This window comes from Neolamprologus multifasciatus, chromosome 16 (genome assembly GCF_963576455.1).
Source record: "Neolamprologus multifasciatus chromosome 16, fNeoMul1.2, whole genome shotgun sequence".
NCBI classification, from domain to species: Eukaryota; Metazoa; Chordata; class Actinopteri; order Cichliformes; family Cichlidae; genus Neolamprologus; species Neolamprologus multifasciatus.
This window is the reverse complement of record NC_140454.1, coordinates 1136796-1158993: the sequence shown is the minus strand read 5'-3', so window position 1 is coordinate 1158993 and position 22198 is coordinate 1136796. Positions and strand designations below refer to the sequence as shown.

The following is a 22198-nucleotide window of genomic DNA, read 5'->3' as shown; positions in this document are numbered from 1 at the left end:
CATTTAGTGCATTCTAGAAAATATTTGGAAATTATGATATTACCTTCCACCTCCAAGTTGGCTGTGGTAGAGATGGATCCTGAGGAATTAGTTGCTCTGAATTGGTAAACTGTGGCATCATTCTCATCAGCAGAAGTGATGACAAGCTGATAGTAGCCTCCCTTGAACTCCAGCGCTTTGATCTTAGTTCCATCTGCCAGGATCTCCTTTCCACCACGGTACCATTTCACAACAGGCTTTGGATGGCCCAACACCTTGTTGGAGGAAAAAGAGACAAAATAAATAACTGGTGTCCACTGAACAATGATGTTATGATTGTATTTTTGACTTAAAAACTGAGAGATTTTAAAGGAATAAGCAATGTAGTTTTTAAAAAAGTACCTTAGTGACAAATGTTGCACTGGCATGGTATTTGACAGTCATGTCTCTAATCTCCTCCCTGAATGTGGGAGCGCGAGGAGGCTGGTCAGACTTGGGGATGATGGGTTGAGAAATCTCACTCCATTCGCTCTCACCGCCCATGTTCTCACATTTGACACGGAACTCATACTCGAAGCCTTCAATCAAGGCTGTGACCTCATAGTTGGTCTCTGCAATCTTCTTGGTAGTTACTGACATCCACTTGTTCTGTTTCTTCTCACGTTTCTCCAGGTAGTAGTTTGTGATTTTAGCTCCACCATCGCTGCTTGGAGGCTTCCAACAGACAACACAAGAGTCCTTTGTGGAGCTGATAATGAAAGGCTGCTGTGGGATGCCAGGTTTTTCTGAAAAACAAATAGGAAAGTTACTATAGTGCAGAAGTCCCATATTCTGTGCAGTGGCAGATCTTGAAAACTAAACACGCTCCTTAAAAAATGAACACATTTAAGTTTCTAGATGGTACTCTATAACTTATGCAAATAGGAGACGGTCGAGTAGAAGCCGTGGTTGATTTGAGACAGAATAAGCCATCTGTGAAGAGGACACCAAAATAAAATATAAATAAACTTACCAAATGGACTCTTGATTATAACCACTGATGGGATCTCTAGAGGCTCGCTGACTCCATATTGATTCTGAGCTGAAACCCTGAAGTAGTAGCCAGCATTCTCCGTCAGATTGAGGACACGGCAGGTGGTTCCAGACAAAGAGGAGGACACCAGGTACCACTGTTCCCCTTCTTTGGCCTCCCGTTTCTCCACAATGTAGTTGGTAATCATTGATCCTCCATCATCCTTGGGAGCCTTCCAGCTGATGACAACTGAGCTCTTAAGCAGGGCGTCAACAATTAGGGGCCCCTCAGGCATGCATGGCTTGTCTAGAAACACACACAAGCATATATATATGAAAGATTTGTAGACTGAAACTGAAAACTCATGCAAAGGGCTTTCATTTGTAACTTTGATTTTAAATTTATGGATAGATGGATGGATGGATGTGGAGCCCTTAAGCAATTTGTTTATAGTTTGATCTCACCTTGGATTTCTACACGAAGCACAGTGTCAATAGTTCCAAAGAAATTGCTGAGCTGCACCTTATAGCGACCAGCGTTGGTCTTTCTCTGAACATTCCTCACCACGAGGTGGGTGTAGCTCTCTGTGTTTTCAATGATCACATTTTCAGATGGATTCAGAGGCTTCTTGCCATAGAACCACATGATCTGTGGGATGGGACGGCCAATGTATACGACATGAAGGCGGAGACTGGTGCCAGCCCCAGCAAAGTATTTTTCCTTCAGGGGGAAGCCAGGGTGGAACTGTGGAGCTGCCTGTAAACGCAGTTTACCACTGCTCTCGATCTCTCCAGCCTCATTGATTGCCCTACAGGTGTACAGGCCCTCATCTTCCTGTTCGTCTGTTAGAATGCTGAGGGAGTGGTTTCGACCATCTGAGCTCATTTTGTACTTGCGGCTCTGGATCAGTTCCCTGCCAAAGCGGTACCACTTAATCTCAGGCAGAGGTCTGCCAATAATGCCACAGGTCAGAGTGCCAGACTCGCCAAGTTTGGTTGTTACATCTTGGATGTCTTCTGTCAAAGCTGGAGCCTCACCAACTGCAGAAAGACAGCAATGTTTAATCACACTAAATGTATTTAATTTTTACTTTTTGTTGTAAATTGAAAGGAATTACAAATAAATTGGTTGTCTTTCCCTTTAAACATTAGGTTTTACACGATTTTGACTTTAACATTAAATCTTGGTCAAAATTTGGTTCTAAGATATATTTTTCTGTTGTCAGTTAAGCAACATTTGTATTGAACTTGCCAGATATGTTATACATTGAATGTCAAATTCTACTGCAACGAGGCCATTTGTTTTGATAGACCTCAATCCTGCAACAGCTTACCACTCAATTTGGTCTTGATGCCCATAGGTGTGCGACGAGGTCGGCTGAGTCCAGTCTCGTTCTCAGCAAAGATTCTAAACTCATACTCAGTGGCTTCCATTAAGCCACCCATGGTGAACTGACGATCCTTCGAGCGCTCCTTATTGCATTTTTTCCAGGCACTCTCTCCAGCCTGCCTGAACTCAATCCAGTAACCTAGGATCTCCTTGCCACCATCATGCTCAGGCCTGAGCCAGTGGATGGTGATACAGTCTTTAGCGACAGAGACAATGTCAATCTCTCCTGGTTGGCTAGGTTTGTCTACAGGAAAACAGAAAGGAAAAGGGTCAATAATCTTGGATAAATTCATTCTAACATCAATTTAAGTATTTTAGAATGTATGAGATGGGTTTCCCTTATCAGCACAGACTGATTTAGATTGATTGCAATGAGTTGGCAATCTGTCTGCATTTATAAATTAGATAGCAGTTATTTGCAAAATTTCATCAGTATCTCTGAAAGTAATTGCAGTCACTCTGAGTTGGACTGTGACTGTTTGGAGGTGGTGTCACCTCCTACCAGGCAACCTGTGCAATCACCTTGCAGTTGGTTGAGGGTGTTGCACGTTCAATCTTTGGGTGACTAGTCACCGTTACTACATGCAAATGGTTGACAAATGCCAGTAACTTAAAAATTAACAGTCACTAAGTAAAGGAAGAGTTGCAAGGAGGTTGATGCCCTATTTGTACTCTAGTGTGACTGAGCCATAACTCACCAAATGGATCTTTGCAGACTACAGATTCAGAAGCAGGACCAGGTTCGCTCTGTCCAATGTCATTTTGTGCGACAACTCTGAATATGTACTCTGCATCAGGGATGAGACCAGTGGCGTTGAACATGGTGGTGGTGATGTGGGTCTTGTTGTGGCGGACCCACTTCTCTGTTGAAACCTCCCTTCTTTCAATATAATATCCAGTGACACGAGAGCCTCCATCGTCGCGGGGCCTGGCCCAGGAGAGAGACACTGTGGACTTGGAAACATCCATGATCTCTGGTGGGTTGCTGGGAGGTTCAGGTGGGCCTGTGATAAAGGATGGTTTTACAAATTAAATCATCAGAGTTACAGTATGTTCAGAGTGTATGATTATCACAACAATAGGTTTATTAAATACAAAATTTTCCCAGTTCGACTGAGAAAGTTGGACTAATAACGAATATATCACTACTCACAAAGTGGAGTCTTTGGTGTGACAGCCTCTTCAGATTTTAAAGTTCTGCTGACACCAAACTGATTCTCAGCAGCAACCCTGAAGTGGTACTCCACATTCTCCTTTAGGCCCTTCACCACTAGAGAGTTCCCAATTACTCGAGCATCCACTGTATACCAGGCAGCCTTGGGTACCTCCCGCCTTTCCACTATGTATCCCAGGATGTCTGCACCACCGTCATCTGATGGTGGCCTCCAACTGACTCTTACTGATCGGGCCTGAATGTCGTCAAATTCCAGAGGCCCTTCTGGGACATCTGGGCGACCAATCACTTTCACCTACAGAGAGGAGGTACAGAGAGTTTGTTTTTAAGGCTGCAAATATTATTAGATTTTATACAATATATGTTTTCATTTCATTAGCCATTCTTTAATAAAGTCTTTCAGACACGCTCCCCACCTTGATATAAACAGCCTTCCTGCCACATTTGTTTTCCAGCACCAAGTCGTAGGTACCAGTGTCATGTTTATGCGCCTCTTTGATGACCAGCTCAGTGATGTCATCATGGGTAGCAATCATGGCCCGATGGGAGATGTCATGACCATCCTTGGTCCACTTGCATGTAGGGATGGGTTTACCCTTAATGGGTACAGACAGGCGGATGACACCACCTTGTCTGACCACATAGCCCTCTTCATATTTAGGATCCAGCTCATAGTCAGGATAATCTGAAGAAGACAGAGGTTTGATTTTTTTTAACTAAAGCTAAAAATGCCAGGATGCTATGTGCCATGCCACCAAAAAACTGAAGTAAAGGATTTATAAATATTTCAAATTCTTTCTTTACCAAGCATCTCCTGGACTTTAACCACTCCAGGAATCTCAGCAGCTTCTCCACAACCACCAGCATTGCAGGCGATGATCCTAAATTTGTATTCAGCCCCCTGTGGCATGTGGGTGATGATGTACTCGCACATCTTCGTGGGAGTTGTGTTACACAGCGTCCATTCCAGCTGGTCTACCTTCTGCATTTCAATAAAGTAGCCAGTAATAACAGAACCACCCTCCTCTTCTGGTGGAAGCCAAGCTAGAGAAACAGAAGTCCTGGTAGTGTCTGTGACTCTGGCCTGAACTGGAGGACCTGGAGGTTCTGTTTAATAACAGAGAGAATAGGTAAAGATAGTGACCCCACCGTGGTATGGGTTTAAAACAGAAAAGCAGTAGAACTGTTACAGTGATCTTTTGCGGGACATACCAATGGGGTCTAAAGCGATGGTAATGGCAGAACTCTCGCTGGGTTTCCCAGCCCCTCTAGAGTTAATGGCTGTGATACGGTGTTCATACTCCAGGCCCTCAATCAGTCCGGAGGAACGGTACCTGGTCATAGTAACAGGGTTTTTGTTGATCCTCATCCACCTGTCAGAATGGGCCTCTTTCCGTTCTATGATATAGCCCGCAATAGTGGAGCCACCATTGTCCTCAGGTGGTTTCCAGGTCAGGGTCATGCCCTCATGGGTGACATCAAGCACTTCTGGCCTGCTTGGGGGTCCGGGGATGGCTACATAGAAAAAAACAATCAGAGATGAATAACAAACAAGACATAGTACCATATAGTTAAGTGAGAATAAACAATCCACAGTTTAATAGGATTTTTAAGTTCATATATCAAATCAGAACCTGTCTACCTGTAATTGTATACAGTGACCACCAATAACAGTGTGAAACTGAAACTGCAGCACAATTCTCATTGAAGGTGCATATGAAGAACATTTTATGGAAAGAGAACTTACTCTTGGCACTCTTGCACTCCACCACATCAGACTGCAGGAAGCCACCAATGCCAAAACGATTCATGGCTGCAACACGGAACACGTACTCGGTTCCTTCAGAGAGCCTAGTGAATTTAAAGCAAGGCCTTGTCACAGACTCGGAGATGGTGGTCCAGCCGGGCCGGTGGGCATCACGCTGCTCAACGACATATCCGCCGACATTGGCGCCACCATCATTCTCTGGAGGTTGCCAACTAACCGTCACTGAAACACCATCGACTTCCTCGATATTTACTGGACCCATAGGAATACTGGGTTTGTCTGAACAGAAACAACAAGGCAGCTATTTAGGAAGACAGTTTTTGTCTTTTTTATTTCTTTGTCTTTTGATTTTTCTCTGAAGGAAAAAATAAAAACTGACAATATAAAACATCCAGTTTAGTAAAGAATGTCTGCTTACCCAGGATGATAACCTTGATAACTTCAGTTGCCATGCCTATGGTATTCTTCACCTGTAGTGTGTAGTCTCCTGTGTCAGAGATGGTCGTCTCACGGATGACGAGATGGGTATATTTGCCGTTGCTGTCGATCTTGATGCGGTCCAGGGTGTCCTTCAGCTTCACACCACCAAAGTACCACGAGCAGACTGGCTGTGGTCTGCCCCTTATTGGGATGTTGAGGTCAATGGGTTTGCCACGATGCACGTGAACTATCTTCTGAGGGATACTTGTCATGTCAATCTTGGGCATAACTGCAGTAAACACAAAATATTTCATATGACTTATGTGGAGCTTTTCACAGCTTAGTAAAAACAGAAATGACGTGATGATTTGTGTTTTGATATCTTACCCTTGATCTCTTGGATGATCACTGGAGTGACAATGTCAGTGGATTCACTGGCTCCCCTGCTGTTCGTGGCTCGGATTCTGAACAGATACTGGTCATTTTCTGTCAGAGACTGGATGGTGTGCTGGGATACTGAGGCCTTAACTGTCGCCACAGCACTCCATCTGTCGGAGCCTACTTTGCAGGCCTCAATAATGTAGCCTGTCAATCTGCTGCCACCATCATGCAAAGGCTTCTCCCAGTGCAGGGTGACAGAAGATTTGGAAACATCAACAATCTCAAGCTTCACAGGCACTGAGGGCACTTCACACACCAGCACAGCCTCCGCTGTCTCACAGGGCTCACCGACACCATAGATATTCTCTGGCAGGACTCTGAAAAAGTAGTGCACACCCTCCTCCAGTCCACTGATTCTGTACAGTGTTTTCCTACACTCAGTGGTAACAGTCTTATAGGACTTCATGTTGGCCTCACGCTTCTCTACAATATAGTTGCTGACATGAGCACCACCATCAATGCTTGGGACATCCCAGGTGATCACAACAGATTCCTTGGTGTAGTCCTTCACATTCACTGAACCTGGAGGACCAGGAGTGTCTGACAAAGAGAGGCAAGTAAAAAGATCATATTTAGAAACTATATTACTTTACTAACTGTAAGGTGACTGTACATATTTGACATCCAAAATCTTTTAACAAACTCTGTGGAAACTTTGGTTGACATACCATAGACTTTAACAAGGATGATGGCAGTCTTTTTTCCAGATGGGTTCTCGGCCTCTACAATGTATTTTCCAGAGTCGTAGCGATCAACCTTCTCTACTACCAGTATTGTGTACTTGTCAGTAGTCTCAATATAACCACGGCTCTGTAGTTCCACCCCCGTCTTCCTCCAGGCCACTACTGGCGTCGGTCGACCAGTGACAGATACAAACAGGCGCAGAGTACCTCCAGCGCGGAGGCACACTGTTTTCTTTAGGTCATCAGCCAGCTCCAAGTCGGGTATTTCTGAGTGGATGGAGCATAGTTTACATAGAACATTAAAAAGTTCAGATATAGTTCAGATATTGATTTTTTCAACAGAAATCTGCACCTACTTACCAATTTTCTCAAGTGGTTCGACTTCAGCACTTGGTTCACTGAACTCTCCAGTCCCATTGCTGTTAATGGCAGCAACCCTGAATCTGAACTTCTTATTGGCAGCCAAACCAGCAGCCACATACTCATTAGTCTTGAGGGCTTTGGCAGTGGCACGGTACCACTGCTCAGAACCCTCCTCTAGGATCTCCACAATATAGCCGGTGACATCTGATCCACCATCATACATGGGCCTGGTCCAAGTCATGGTGATGCTGTGTTTTGTTGTGTCTGTGATGCGAGGCACTGATGGAGGAGCTGGGGTGTCTGTAGATGAAATGGAAGTTTTGAAAATGTATTTTATCTAAACAAATATGTTGTAAAATGTGTTTGGGGCGGTGCTTTCAGCATTGGTATCACTTCCTCATCCTGTTGCAAAGCACAGTGTGTGTCACTTGATTAACAACAAACATCTTCATCTGTTCACCTGTTAAATCCCGAATTGAATTCAAAATCCTGCTCCTCACATACAAGGTCTTAAATAATCAGGCCCCATCTTATCTTAATGACCTTGTAGTACCATATCACCCTATTAGAGCACTTCGCTCTCGCTCTGCAGGCCTACTTGTTGTTCCTAGAGTATTTAAAAGTAGAATGGGAGGCAGAGCCTTCAGTTTTCAGGCCCCTCTTCTGTGGAACCAGCTTCCAGTTTGGATTCAGGAGACAGACACTATCTCTACTTTCAAGATTAGGCTTCAAACTTTCCTTTTTGCTAAAGCATATAGTTAGGGCTGGACCAGGTGACCCTGAATCCTCCCTTAGTTATGCTGCAATAGATGTAGGCTGCCGGGGGATTCCCATGATGCATTGAGTTTTTCCTTTCCAGTCACCTTTCTCACTCACTATGTATTAACAGACCTCTCTGTATTGAATCATATCTGTTATTAACCTGTCTCTCTTCCACAGCATGTCTTTATCCTGTCTTCCTTCTCTCACCCCAACCAATCACAGCAGATGGCCCCGCCCCTCCCTGAGCCTGGTTCTGCTGGAGGTTTCTTCCTGTTAAAAGGGAGTTTTTCCTTCCCACTGTCGCCAAAGTGCTTGCTCATAGGGGGTCATATGATTGTTGGGTTTTTCTCTGTATCTACTGTACAATATAAAGCGCCTTGAGGTGACTCTTGTTGTGATTTGGTGCTATATAAATTACTCTAAAACTTTGGGACCCAAAACCAGAGCACCAGAGTTGCAGTCTGGGGAAAACGTAGTCTTCTTAGGAGAGATGGAATCCATCACATTTTGGAGCTTTTATTTCTTAAAATTTGGCTGAATATATTAACCCCCCTACCCCAAAACATGACCCTTGATGCCGTGGTTTGTTACAAGCTTAGCAATAAAGCCTGTGATTCCGTATTTTGTGTCCTCAGTTTATTATGACAAAGCCAGGAGTTAGAGTGTATCACAGTATACATATATCACTAGTGAAGGTTACAGATGATCAAATGGCCTCTGTCAGTACTTATCTTGTGTGCGACTACACCACAATGCGGGGTTCAATAGCACTGTGCTATGTGCATGTAAATGGGGAGTTTTCTTCGCACAAAAAGGTTAATTATGAAGTTCCCCAACTAGTTAAACCAAAGGCATGTCTTAAAGACACGAGACCTGAAATACCTCTAATTTACTACTTTGTTAATTTACTAATTTCAGAGAAAACAGGGCTTGATGTACTCAGGCCTTAAACAACATGGTGTCTAACCAGATTCTTACCTTGGCCTCCAATAACACTGTGAAGAATCTCGGAGTCTTTTTTAATCAGCATATGTCCACATTAACACAGTATGTTGGACTGCCTTCATTGCCTACTGTATTAAATCTTTAGTAAATATTAAACTCTGCCTATCCTTTAGTTTGCCTTTTTCCGGTATCTTTCTCCTTTCTTTCCCCTTATTCCCAACTGATCGTGGGGATGGCTGCTCTTCCCCTGAACCTGGTTCTGATGGAGGTTTCTTCCTGTTAAAAGTTTCCTTCCCATTGTTGCCAAGTGCTTGCTATTAGTGGTTAGTATGATTGTTGTGTTTCTTTCTATCATTTTAGCATTTTTACCTTATAATATAAAACACCTTATGGTGACTTCTGCTGTGAATTGGTGCTATATAAATAAAAGTGAACTGAATGGAACTGAAAAATATTAAATAATATCTCTTTTCTCTTGGCATTAAAAGGACAATGTCTACAGTTTTTACAGTTTTAAGTAAAAATGTCTTACATGTGGGGTCTTTACAGAGGATGTATACTGAGGTGTCACTTGGCTGGCTGTATCCAGCATTGTTGACTGCTGTAACTCTGAACTGGTACTCGCTTCCCTCCAGTAGGCCTGTGATCTTCAGACGGGTGTCGTAGATGGTGTAGGTCTTATTCACTCGAGTCCACCTGGTCCAAACAACAAAACAACATCATGAAAGAGAAGGATAAGTATCTTTATTTAAGAAATGATGTCTCAACATCTTCAATGAATCCAGAATTTGTTCTGACCTGCTACTGTTCTTCTCTCGTTTTTCAACGATGTAGTTTTTGAGCTCGCTTCCTCCATCGCTCTCAGGCTTCTGCCACTCGATGATAACATGCTCCTTGCCCACTGCAGTCGCCTCTGGTGTGCCTGGCTGGGAGGGGATTGCTGTGGAAGAGTGGGAGCAGGTCAGAGTCACGCAAACACATCTACATTACGTTTTCCCTTTCATAAGATGTAATATAATCCAAAATTGAAATTGTAAGTAAGATTTGGAAAAATGCTGCAGCTTACTGTAAGCGTTTCTGGCGATGATGGGATCAGATTCCAAAGGAACTCCAACCCCATACTTATTGACACCTCTAACCCTAAAGATGTACTCATTGTTCTTGATCAATCTAGTGCTGACACATGACAGGGTCTTGCACTCAGTCTCCATGATGACCCAGTTGAGGCGGCTGGTCTCACGACGTTCCACGATGTAATGGGTGACAGAGTCTCCACCATCCTCCAGAGGTATCTTCCAAGACACTGTACATTTTTCCTCTGTGACTCTGCTGATTACAATCCTATCAGCTGGAGCTCCAGGAGTGTCTAACAGACAGAAAACAACATTTCAATCAGAAAGTTCAAACTATTAAGACACACTAATTAATTAATGTCCTTTTGGCTGCTCACCTAGAACTTTAACGCTGACAGCTGCCGTCTTAATTCCACTGGCATTCTTGACAGTTAGAATGTATCTACCTGTGTCGTATCTGTCACAGCTCTTGATGACAGCCATGGCTCTAGTGGCAGTGTAGGTCAGTGAATATTTCTCTCCAAGTTCTAAAATCTTGTCACCCTTTGACCAGTACACTGTAGGCTCTGGTTTACCACCCACAGCACCGTCCAAGACAAGGTCAGAACCAGCAGCAACAGTGACAGTCTCACCTATCAGTTTGCTGTCAAGTTCAGCTTTGGGAGGAGCTGCAAAAAGTAAGGGATGATTAGTGTTACATTAAAAAATAACAACATATACCAGTATATTGAACCGCCCCCTGAAAACAATCTTTGTTTCAGTCATTTTTATTGATATTCTGCCTGGTACACCAAGCAGGGGAGCTTTCTTTTCTTTAAAGTTACATTCATTCATAGTTATTTATTGTTTCTAAAATAACAGGAAATGTAGATTAACTTATTTAAATACTATCAAGGTAAAAAAAACAAACAAAAAAAAAAAACCCTTGAACTTACAATATTCATCCTTGCATGTGACTGGTCCAGTGGTCTCTGAAGGGACACTTTGAACACCTGCAGCATTCTTGGCAACGACACGGTATTCATAGGTCTCTCCTTCACCTAGGTTTGTGATGGTGAAGTAGTTCTCTGTGATTGTGGTATAGTTGCACTTGAGCCAGCGGTTGTCATCCCACTCATCTGTGCTGTAGACTTTTCTCTCCACCACATAACCAATGATCTTACTGCCACCATCATTGAAGGGCACCGTCCAGCACAATGACACAGAAGAGCGGGTGATGTCTGTCACCTCGGGTTTGCCAGGAGGATCTGGAGGGTAGAAATGATCATAAAACATTTATATAAGTTTATTCACACAACGTCACATATTGTTAAAATTTGTGTAGGTTCTCAGTCATTCAGGTCAGAGTAGTCCTAAGGGCTTGAGTTGAAAAGAAGTTCTTGAAGATGTTTTATCTATCATCCAAAAGTGTTCTCTAGCTTCAGAAGTTCAGAAAAAAGAAGTACAATTGACTTCAACTCAAACACTTCAGACTATGCTCTTAAAGTCTCCATTATGCATTTTAGTTGGGCAATATCAACAGTAATAACAATAGATCTGTTTTTAGGACCTTAACCCTTTAAGACCTACCATAGAACCAAGTCCGCCAGAGCTTATATTATATTTTTACATGTTGTGGAGCCATTTTTGGGAGCATTTCAAGTTACTATACATCAATACAACCATTATAGCCCAGATTTTAATAATATGTATGCATTAAGTGCATAGTAATTACATAAATTACAACAAAGTGCAATAAACTACAAAAAAATTGAAAATCGTTTTTGCTTTTTTAACATATATTTCTAGTTAGAGAAATTTAAGAGGCTTATCCCTCAAAACTGTAAATACAAAAAAGTTGCACAAAATAGTTTCCCACCACAGGAAATTTATTTTGAGTGTCTTCATAGTTTTATTTTTGAAATGCACCAATTTTTATATATACTGCAGGAAAAATGAAAATAAATATTATACTGCAAATTTGCAAAAAAGCAGCATATGCATCAAAATAAACTATTTCCAGCAGTGCAATATGAGTCCTAAGCATCCCAGAAACCACACAGAAAGTCATAAAGTCAAACATAACTTTAAAAACACCAGTATAGGCTCACGAGGCCCTGAAGGTAAAAAACTACATTTCCGAGAAAATGACGTCACTTCCGGTTTCGGGCAGGTAATGGCGGACATGCGATAGTTCGTGCTGACGTCTAATCCAATGTAGGAAGTGTTACAAACAGCTGATCGGATCGGCAAAGCGTGTTTCTGGAATATTATGTTTTTGTTCCTGCAAGTGCTTTTTATGCAGTTTTTGCAAAGCTATATGTGGAAGGAAACTGTGACCGAGGACAAGCTGATGGCATAAGATGTAAGTACAATTCCTCCAGTTTCATATGCAAAAAATTTTTTTGCACTAGCTTACGTGGTTGCAGAGCTACCGGGGATTTAAAAATAGTTACGCAAAACGGTCTGACCGGCTTTAAAGGGTTAAGCGAAATTGAGGTTTGACCATCTGTCATTTCATAATACATCTTCATAGTTAGGATGAATGTGAATATTTTCTTACCAACAGGATTGAGTGCCACTACAGGTCTGGAGGCTTCGCTGGCTTTGCTGAGCCCAGCAAGGTTCATGGCATACACCCTGAACTGATACTCCAGCCCCTCAATCAGGTTCGAGACCTTGTATTGGCAATCCAGGCAGGGTAGCTTGTTCTCCCTCACCCACAGGATCGTGTTCCTCTCCTTTTTCTCAATCCAGTAGCCTGTCACCTTGCTGCCACCATCAGCATATGGAACATCCCATTTGATGCTAATGGCATTGGCAGATATAGATATCACATCTGGGCGAGTTGGAGGACTTGGTGGAACTATAAAAATCAAGTGGAGATGAGAATATGGTTTGTTTAGAAGAAATCCAAAGCATTAAAAAACAAAACCAATGTTGGCACACACACATATAAAATAAGGATCATGTATTTAAACTGTTGGACAGCACCTACCAAATGGATGCTCAATGACAACAGGGGCAGACTCAACGGACTTGCTGACTCCGAACTTGTTCTCAGCACAGACTCTAAATGTGTACTCCATGTATTTGGTGAGATGTGTGACTTTGATGGTGGTTCTCTTCACACTGGAGTTCACCACTTGCCAAGAAGCAGAGCCAGATTCCCGTTTTTCTACAATGTAGTTGCTGATGTCAGTACCACCATCATCAGCTGGCTCAGACCAAGATAGGGTGCAGGACTCTGAAGAGATTCCAGAAATTTCCACTGGTCCTGTGGGTGGACTTGGTCTGCCAACTATGACCACAGTCACTGTGAATGTCTTCACACCAGCAGCATTCTCCAGTGTCAGGTAGTACTTGCCGCTGTCGCTTCTCTTGCTGTCTTTCACTACCAAAATGGTACTTTCCTTTGAGGTCTTAATGGAGACTCTGTCAGTCTCCTTCAGCTTCATCTCTTCCAGTTTCCAGGTAACTTTAGGTGCAGGTCTGCCACTGATAGGGACATCAATTGTGAAGGTGTTGGAAGTCTTGCAAGTGATGAGCTGGTTGGTGATGCTGCTGAGATCAGCAGTTGGTTCTATGCAAGGCTCCTTTATGACCACAGAGCTAAAGGTGCCCTGAGGTTCACTAATTCCAGCATCATTCTTGGCTTTGACTCTAAAGTCATATTCTGTGTTCTCAATCAGACCCTCTACCAACATCTTCTGAGACTTAGTCTCTCCACTAACAACCCAGTGGTCAGTGCCCTTAGCCCTCAATTCAACAATATAGCCTCTAACGCGGCTGCCTCCATCATGCTCGGGTTTTAGCCATACCAGTGAGGCTGTGGAATTGGTTGTGTCAACAACATCCAATCTCTTGGGTGGCGCAGGTTCTTCTGTGGCAATTATAGGCTCAGTCATCTCTTTTGGTTCTCCCTGGCCATAATAATTAACGGCAATCACTCTGAACAGATACGGTACACCAATTTCCAGACCAGTTACTCTGATCATCTGCCGTGAGCACTTGGTGCTGACTTCTTGCCAGGCAAGGCGGCTTGCTTCACGCTTATCCACAATGTAGTGGTGGATTCGGGCTCCACCGTCATTGGCAGGAGCGTCCCACATCACTGTCAAGGCTCCGCGAGTAATATCTTTGAAGGTTATGGCTCCTGGAGGTCCAGGAGTATCCAGTACTTTAACAGTGAATGTGATGGATTTGCGCCCACTGTTGTTCTCCAGGGACAGGGTGTATTTGCCTGCCTCATACCTGGTGCAGTTCTCTATGGTCAGAGTGGAAAATGAATCTGTGGTGTTGATATCAGCCATTATCGGAAGCTCACTGTCTAATTTAGACCACGTGGCTAGAGGAGCTGGCTTTCCTCGGAAAGCAATATGTAGGCTTATAGTGCCTCCATTCTTCACAATATGAGTTTGCTTGAAGTCAGGACCAAGATCAATTTCAGGAGATGTAAGTCTGTCCAAAGACTGAACAGGGTTTGGCATCACTGATGCTTCGCCCTCTCCTGATCCATTTACAGCACTGACTCTGAACTTGTAGAGTTCTCCAGGTACTAGACCTGTGACAGTATACCTGGTGTGAATACAAATCTGTCTGTTGACTCTGTGCCACTCCTCCAGACTGGCCTTACACATATCTATATTGTAGCCAATTATTTCCATGCCACCATCAAAGACTGGCTTGGTCCATTCCAGGGTGACAGAGGACTTAGTGGAGTCAATGACCTGATGAACAAAAAGCATAGTTACAATTTTTTTAATGCGTTTTGTTTCTACAATCTAATATTGAGTTGACCTCAGCGTTCTTCACTACAAAGCTGCACCTGTTTTGTATCCAAATTGCCTCTTTTTATATGTTTGCCATTCTGTAAAATTAAATAGTAAAACCAAAAAGAATACATATGATTGGCCTGTAAATTTCAAGACCAGTTTAGGAAATTGGTTTTTACTTAAAATATCCTCCATGTATAATTCAATGAGTGTTAACACAAGATCTACCTTGATTACAGTGGGAGCACTGGGAGCACTTGTTGGTTCTCTGCATCTGAAGAGCCTGGAGGTGCTGCTGGCTGGTCCGACACCAGCACCATTTTCAGCCATAACACGAAACTCATACTCATTGCCCTCAGTAAGTTTGGTCACACGGTGCCTTAACTCTGTAATGGGCCTCTTGGAGGAGACCTTAACCCAGCGCAAGCTCTTCTTCTCTCTCCTCTCTAGGATGTAGCATTTAATCTCATTGCCTCCATCTGACCGTGGCCTGGTCCAACACATCGTTATGCTTTCTCCAGTAATATGGGTGGCATCTGGTGTACCAGGGGCATCAGGAACAGCTGAGTAACAGAACAAAAATATAATTTTTTTAAAGTAATATCTTTGAATGGTGGAAAGCATTTCTTCCATTAGTGCTTATGTTCAATAGAAAATTCAGATTACTTTTAAGAGTTTCCCAACAAGTCAGACAGACAGCACTGAGTAACTTTACTTACTGTATTGCATCTTCGCAATTATAGGATCAGAGTCCAGTGGTTTGCCGACACCAAACTTGTTGACAGCAGAGATTCTGAACTGGTACTCATTGCCTTTGATGAGGTTGGTGGCATTATAAGAGCAAGCTTCACACTTGGAGGTGACCAAGGCCCAAGAGATCCTGGATGTCTCCCTTTTCTCCACCACATAGTGAGTAATGGCAGCACAGCCATCGTTCTCTGGTGGGCTCCACCACACAGTGCACTTCTCAGCTGTGATGCCTGTGAAACGGATTGGGCCCTCGACGGGTCCAGGGGTATCTGCAAGGAAACAGTTGATTGAGGAGACTTGTTACGGTAAAAAACATTTGTATCACTTGTGTCAACAGAAACAGATTTGTCTAAAACAGTGTTTTTTAACAGATGTTATAACAAATTGCACATATTTACAAACCTTGGACTCTAACGTTAATGTCAGCTTTCTTGGTTCCAGAGCTATTTTTGGCCTCTACAGTGTAAATTCCACGGTGGTTCCTGTTAGAATCGCGAATAAACAGACTACTGGTGCCAATGCCAGTAGTAATCTCAATGTCAATCATAGTCCTCTTGTCGATCTCTTTACCGTCCTTGTACCAAAGAACCTGTGGGACTGGACGTCCGGTGATTTTGCAGCTGAGACTGACATTATCTCCAGCCCTCAGGGTGAGCACCTGGTCTGGAGACCACACAATCTCAGGAGCAACTGGAGATGCAGACAAAAAGATTATGAATCAGCATCAAGTAAGATGTGATTAATTAAAAAACAATCAATCGTTCTTCTAACATGTTTTTTATATTAAAAATACTTACTGCTCTCATCCTTGGTCATTATGTATCCAGAGGAGTTGGATGGTGGGCTGACTGTGCCAACAGCATTCCTGGCAATCACTCTGAACTCAAATCTGTCTCCGGGTGTGAGACCAGTTACAGTGAACTGGGTCTCACTGATATCAGTGAAGTTGCACCGTAGCCATTTGCCTCTGCCTTGACGCCTCTCCACACTATAGGCTACAATTTTGCTTCCACCATCCCTCTTGGGAATGTCCCATTGGAGGGTGACTGAGTCTCTGGTTACATCAATGCAGACTGGGTTACCGGGTGGATCTAATTGAGGCAAGAAAGCAATTAATCCATAATAATTTAGATGTAAAGAGTAACTAAATAGCACGAAGTTAAGGAATCATAATGTCTAAATATAGACTGATGTACTGAGCAACATCTACTTACCAACAGGGGAGATAGCGAGTGCATGTTTGCTCTGCTCACTGCAAGGGCTGAGTCCGGCATTGTTCTCTGCATAGACTCTAAAGGAGTACTCCAGACCCTCCACAAGACCAATTATCCTGTACTCTCTGTTAGAGATGGTTGTGGAATTCACTTTCTGCCATAAGAGGCTGTTCCTGTCCTTCTTCTCGACATGATAACCTAAGACTGGGGAACCCCCGTCAAACTCTGGGGCATCCCACTTTATTGACATACCATCACTGGTGATGTTGTAGGCAACTGGTTTTCCTGGAGGACCTGGAGGTTTGTACTGGTGCTGGGCAACAACATCTGAAGAGATGAGTGGCTCACTGACCCCATACTTATTTTCTGCACGGACTCTGAACTGGTACTGAGTTCCTTTGACCAGGTTAGGAATCTTAAAGGTAGTCCTGACAACACTGGAGCAGACCATCTTCCAGTTGGCCTGGGAGGTTTCACGTTTCTCCACGCTGTAGCAGGTGATCTCGCCACCTCCATCTTCCTTCGGCTCATCCCAGGAGATAATAATAGTCTGAGCTTTTATCTCGTCAAAACGGATGGGGCCAGTAGGGACTGAAGGGGGTCCCAGAGTGATCACATTGATGTCAAAGTAGTTCTTAATGACTCTGTTATCCAGAACCAAGGTGTATTGTCCAGCATGTTCTTTCTTAACCCCTCTGACTGTAACTGAAGTCTTGTTGTCAGTGGTCCTAAAGCGAATCTTCTCACTTTCCTTTAGTGGGAAATTATCCTTTAGCCAGCTGATTGTAGGTCTTGGTTTTCCCTTGAATGGTAACTCAATATGGATGTTTTGACCTATACGAACAGCAAGCTCTCCATTGGGATAATCATTCAGTTTGGCTTCAGGTGGAATGATGAGGTCCATCACTGTGATCGGACCAATTTGGGAGAAGTCACTGTTGCCTTTCTCATTCTTTGCAAACACTCTGAAATCCAGGATAGCATTTTCCTTGAGTCCCGTCACTTCACAGCTGTACCGCTTGCATTTAGCAGCTAAAGTCCATTTGACTTCTTCCTGGGCTCTCTTCTCTATGATGTAGTCAGTGATGTGGCTGCCACCATCGTGGTCAGGTCTGCTCCACTGAAGGGTGACAGAGGTCTTTGTGGAGTCCACCATTATTAGGTCTTTAACAGCTCCTGGAGTTTCAGTTGCTCGGACAGCATCAGTGGTTTCACAAGTGTCACCCACACCAAACTCATTTTGAGCAGACACACGGAAGAAGTAAGCTATATCTTCCTCCAGCCCTGACACCTTGTAACTTGTATTTAAACACTCATCAGTAATCACTTGATAAGCTTTCATAGTGGAGGCCTTCTTTTCGACAATGTAATTAGTCACAGGGGAGCCACCATCTATGAGCGGAGGCTCCCAGCTTAGTGTCAGCTTTCCTCTTGTGACATTCTTTATCATCAGTTTCTGGCAGGTGGATGGACTGTCCAGAACCTTGAGGGAAACAGTAACTATCTTAGGTTCTCCAACACCATTCTCAATTTCCAGCATATACTTTCCGCAGTCATCACGGGTGACCTTGGGGATGAGGAGTGTGGTGGCTCTTTCAGTGCTTGTGACTGTGTAGCGGTTATCACCAGCCATGTTACGGTCACCACGGCGCCAGGTGACATTTGGTGTAGGACGACCCTTCAGGGGGATAAAGACTTCCACATCACGGCCAGCCTTTGCTGTGTATTGAGTTGTCATAGCAACATCCAAGTCCAGATCAGCCTCCTCTGTTGGACACAAATGTCATACAAAGATGGAAAAGAATATTAATTTTGATTTTATTATTGATATATCTTGTACTATAAAGGGAACTATATCAATACTAACCTAAAATATCTTTGGCTTGCACAGGCTGGTACATTTTGATGTCTTCTCCTTTGCCTTTACAGTTGACAGCAGATACTCTGAAGAAGTAGTAGGTGCTAGGTTTGAGGTGGGACACCACATACTCACATGTCTTGACTTGAGGGTTGGTAATCACCCATTCTTTGTCCTCTGTATTCATCTGCTCTAAAATATAGTGTGTAATTTCGCTGCCACCATCATAGACGGGCTTCTCCCAACCAAGTGTGATAGATGTCTTTGTGGAGTCAACCACACCCAGCTTAGTGGGTTCACCTGGTAGATCTGGAGAAGAAAAAAGGAAAATGTAAACAATAAAGGAATTCCTCAAATGCTGACGAGATGAGGATAACTGCAAATTAAAGTCATATACCTATTGGGTCATAGGCTTTATAGAGCTCAGAAGGTTCAGAGTAGTTTCCTGCTCCAGCCTTGTTGACAGCACACACTCTGTACTGGTACTCATTGTTCTCCACCAGGTTAGCCACTTTCTGCCTGGTGTCTCTGATAGTGCCCTTCACCACCTTGATAAAAAAAAATGGATGTATTAAAGCTAACATCTCCTATTCGTTGGTAGATTTTCTTTATGCTTGAACTTTTTAGATTTGGGGCAGCAAACAAACCTTGAACCATTGCAGACTCCTCTTCTCCCTTTTCTCTAGATAGTAGCCATCAATATCACTGCCTCCGTCCAATGCTGGTCTTTCCCAGATCACTGTCATGGTAGACTTAGTGATCATAGTAACTTTAGGCTTAGATGGCTCGCTGGGAGGTACTGTGCAAAATAAAAATGATAAGGTTAAAGCTTTTAAGTTTACCATTGTAATTTACCACTGTCTATAATGAAAGTTGATATATTATCAGTCAGTCATATCATCAGTCAGATATGGGGTGACTGATGAGGTGATTTTATTCTATTTGCTTACCAAATGCATTCTTGGCAATAATGGGCTCAGACTCCAGTGGATCTCCAATGCCATACTTGTTGACTCCACGGATTCTAAAGATGTACTCATTGCCCATTATGAGTCTGGGCACATTCACAATGCAGTCAACCAGTTTCTCTGAGACAATCGACCACATTACCCTGCTGGTCTCCCGCTTTTCTACAATGTAATGTGTTACCATGGCACCACCTTCATCAGCAGGTGGGGACCACATGATGGTGATGTTGTCAGCTGTCACCTTCTTAAACTGAATCTCTCCAGCAGGTGGGCCTGGCTTATCTGATTAGACAAGGAAAACATTTGACTCAGGGTGTATACTGCATATATGATACATGTTATACAATGAAAAATAAATATTAAATAAATACCTTGAATGAGCAGCCTGACAATGGCACATGAAGATCCGAGGGAGTTCTTCACCTTGACTTCATAGGTTCCAGAGTTAAGACGAGTTGTTTCCTTCACGAACACACTTGTGGACTCGAAGGTGTGTTTAAAAGAGAGCTGAGAAGTAGGCTTAAGCTCTCTGCCATCTTTAAACCACTCAATACTGGGAGCAGGTTTGGCTCTTACATTAAATTTGAGTTCCACATTAGAGCCAGCCTTGTGCTTGACCTCATTAAGATACTCCTGAGGTATTTCAATCTCTGGGGCACCTGGACCAGAGATGGTAAAACAAGTCAGGATATAGAATATGTAGGGTGTGGAATAACTATCTTAGAATACAAGACAATGCATAATTGCAGAAAAAAATACACAAATATAATCCAACATGAAAAGACCTACCATAAGTGTCCACACATGTGGCTGGCCCCACAGTGATAGACGGATTGCTCACTGAACCAACTGCATTCTTTGCCAATGCTCGGAACTCATACGTTTCATCCTGGGTGAGGCCAGTAACAATGAAGCGGGTGTCTGTGATATTGGTGAGGTTAGCTTTAGACCATTTGGAGCTAACACCCTCTCTCTTCTCAATGATGTAACCAGTTATTGGGGATCCACCATCATAGTCAGGCTTCTGCCAGGCCAGACTAATGGAGTTCTTAGTGATGTCAGTTATACGCAAGTATAGGGGTGGCTCTATAGGAACATACAGTGAGAATGATTTTGATAAATATTGCAGAAAATCTTAAGTCAAAGAATTCTTCATGCATTTTATCGACTATAAACTCACCGCAGGCATCAATAGCCAATACAGCATCAGAAATCTTGCTGAAGGCACTAATTCCAGCAGAGTTTTCTGCTGCTACCTTGAACTCATAAATAAGTCCAGCATTTATGTTGGTGACTTTAAAGTGTGTGGCACGGATCACTGTTTTGTTGATTCTCTGCCAAAGGATGCTGTTTTTGTCTTTCATTTGGAGATGGTAACCAAACACATGGCTGCCTCCATCTGACTTTGGCTCCTTCCATGCAACAGTAATGGTTTCCCTGGTTACAGCAGTAATTTCTGGAGTTGATGGCGCATCTGGTATAGCTGGAGAACAAGAGGCAGAGTTTGAGAATTTTGGCATGCTCACATAGTGAAGGTGTAAAGAATGAGTAGGAAAATTATTATGTTTATGTATAATAATAAGAAAAGCAAAAACTGCTTACTGTAAGGAAGACTAACAGCGACAGCTGGGGAGTCAATATGTTCACTGATTCCATATCTGTTCTCTGCCCTAATTCTGAATTGGTACTCCAGGCCAGTGGTCAGCTTCATAATTTTCATGGTGCAACGGGCCACAGCTGAAGACACGTCCATCCAGTTGGCTGTAGTTGTCTCTCGCTTCTGGATGATGTAGTTGGTGATGGGACTGCCACCATCATATGCTGGTGGAAGCCACTTTAAGCTTACACTGTCTTCTGTGACATCATACAGCTCCACTGGTCCAAGTGGGACACTGGGGCGGTCAAGAACCACAATATTTACAAAGGACTTGGTGGTTCCACTGGAGTTGGAGGCAATAATATCATAGCGGCCTGAGTCTCCTGCAATGCTCTCACGCAGAGTAATCTTGATACTGTCAGGAGTGACTTCTGAGTTAAACCTCATTGTTGATTTGAGCAGCACATTATCCTTGGACAGAGTCACTTTAGGTAAAGGCCGGCCTGTCAATGGAATCTCACATTTTAGGGTAGATCCAGCTCTAACATATACTGTATTGTGGGGGAAATCCTTCATGATGATCTCAGGAGATTCTAGAACAAAAAGTACCAAAAAGAGTTACAACAGGAGAAATTAGGTGTAGTCTCTACTAATTGCATGGCATGTTCTGATTATTATAACAAGCTTGTAGTTTACCAAGCTGGTCTTTGACCACTACAGGAGTAGTCATTTCCTTAGCATCACTGAATCCAGCGTAGTTCTCAGCTCTGACTCTGAAGAAGTACTCCGCATTCTCCCTCAGACCAGACACTGTGAAGTGGATGGACTTTGTTGTACCACATTTAACCCACTTCTCTTGTCCATTCTCCAGTGCTTCTACTAGGTAGCTAGTAATTCTGCTGCCTCCATCATGTTCTGGCTTGGCCCAAGCCAAGGACACACTTTCCTTGGTTACATCCGTTACACCCAGTTTTGGTGGTGGACTTGGTTTTTCTGGAGAAAGAAAATATGTCTTTCAATTAAAACAAATTTTGATATATATTTTCTA

At 43.2% G+C, this 22198-nt stretch overlaps 1 protein-coding gene across 42 annotated transcripts in view; it reads right to left on the bottom strand.

Moving 5' to 3' along the window:
* The window catches only part of ttn.2 (titin, tandem duplicate 2), a 253336-nt gene that overhangs the window by 8593 nt on the left and 222545 nt on the right, over window positions 1-22198 (bottom strand). For all 42 annotated transcript variants that reach the window (XM_085135108.1, XM_085135090.1, XM_085135096.1 and 39 more), the window contains 36 exons: window positions 21847-22143; window positions 21156-21743; window positions 20734-21036; window positions 20343-20639; window positions 19925-20212; window positions 19536-19835; window positions 19233-19384; window positions 18983-19133; window positions 18595-18894; window positions 16728-18494; window positions 16311-16604; window positions 15916-16203; window positions 15483-15782; window positions 14992-15326; window positions 12987-14718; window positions 12552-12854; window positions 10945-11256; window positions 10387-10677; window positions 10003-10302; window positions 9735-9876; window positions 9469-9632; window positions 7227-7529; window positions 6852-7133; window positions 6130-6723; window positions 5741-6031; window positions 5302-5601; window positions 4767-5069; window positions 4359-4661; window positions 3971-4239; window positions 3534-3849; window positions 3079-3384; window positions 2325-2624; window positions 1456-2031; window positions 992-1297; window positions 382-764; window positions 44-254 (listed from right to left, as the gene is read on the bottom strand). In XM_085135108.1, coding sequence (XP_084991234.1) covers window positions 44-254; window positions 382-764; window positions 992-1297; window positions 1456-2031; window positions 2325-2624; window positions 3079-3384; window positions 3534-3849; window positions 3971-4239; window positions 4359-4661; window positions 4767-5069; window positions 5302-5601; window positions 5741-6031; window positions 6130-6723; window positions 6852-7133; window positions 7227-7529; window positions 9469-9632; window positions 9735-9876; window positions 10003-10302; window positions 10387-10677; window positions 10945-11256; window positions 12552-12854; window positions 12987-14718; window positions 14992-15326; window positions 15483-15782; window positions 15916-16203; window positions 16311-16604; window positions 16728-18494; window positions 18595-18894; window positions 18983-19133; window positions 19233-19384; window positions 19536-19835; window positions 19925-20212; window positions 20343-20639; window positions 20734-21036; window positions 21156-21743; window positions 21847-22143 — 13947 coding nt within the window. The remainder of the gene's footprint in view (window positions 1-43; window positions 255-381; window positions 765-991; window positions 1298-1455; window positions 2032-2324; window positions 2625-3078; window positions 3385-3533; window positions 3850-3970; window positions 4240-4358; window positions 4662-4766; window positions 5070-5301; window positions 5602-5740; window positions 6032-6129; window positions 6724-6851; window positions 7134-7226; window positions 7530-9468; window positions 9633-9734; window positions 9877-10002; window positions 10303-10386; window positions 10678-10944; window positions 11257-12551; window positions 12855-12986; window positions 14719-14991; window positions 15327-15482; window positions 15783-15915; window positions 16204-16310; window positions 16605-16727; window positions 18495-18594; window positions 18895-18982; window positions 19134-19232; window positions 19385-19535; window positions 19836-19924; window positions 20213-20342; window positions 20640-20733; window positions 21037-21155; window positions 21744-21846; window positions 22144-22198) is intronic.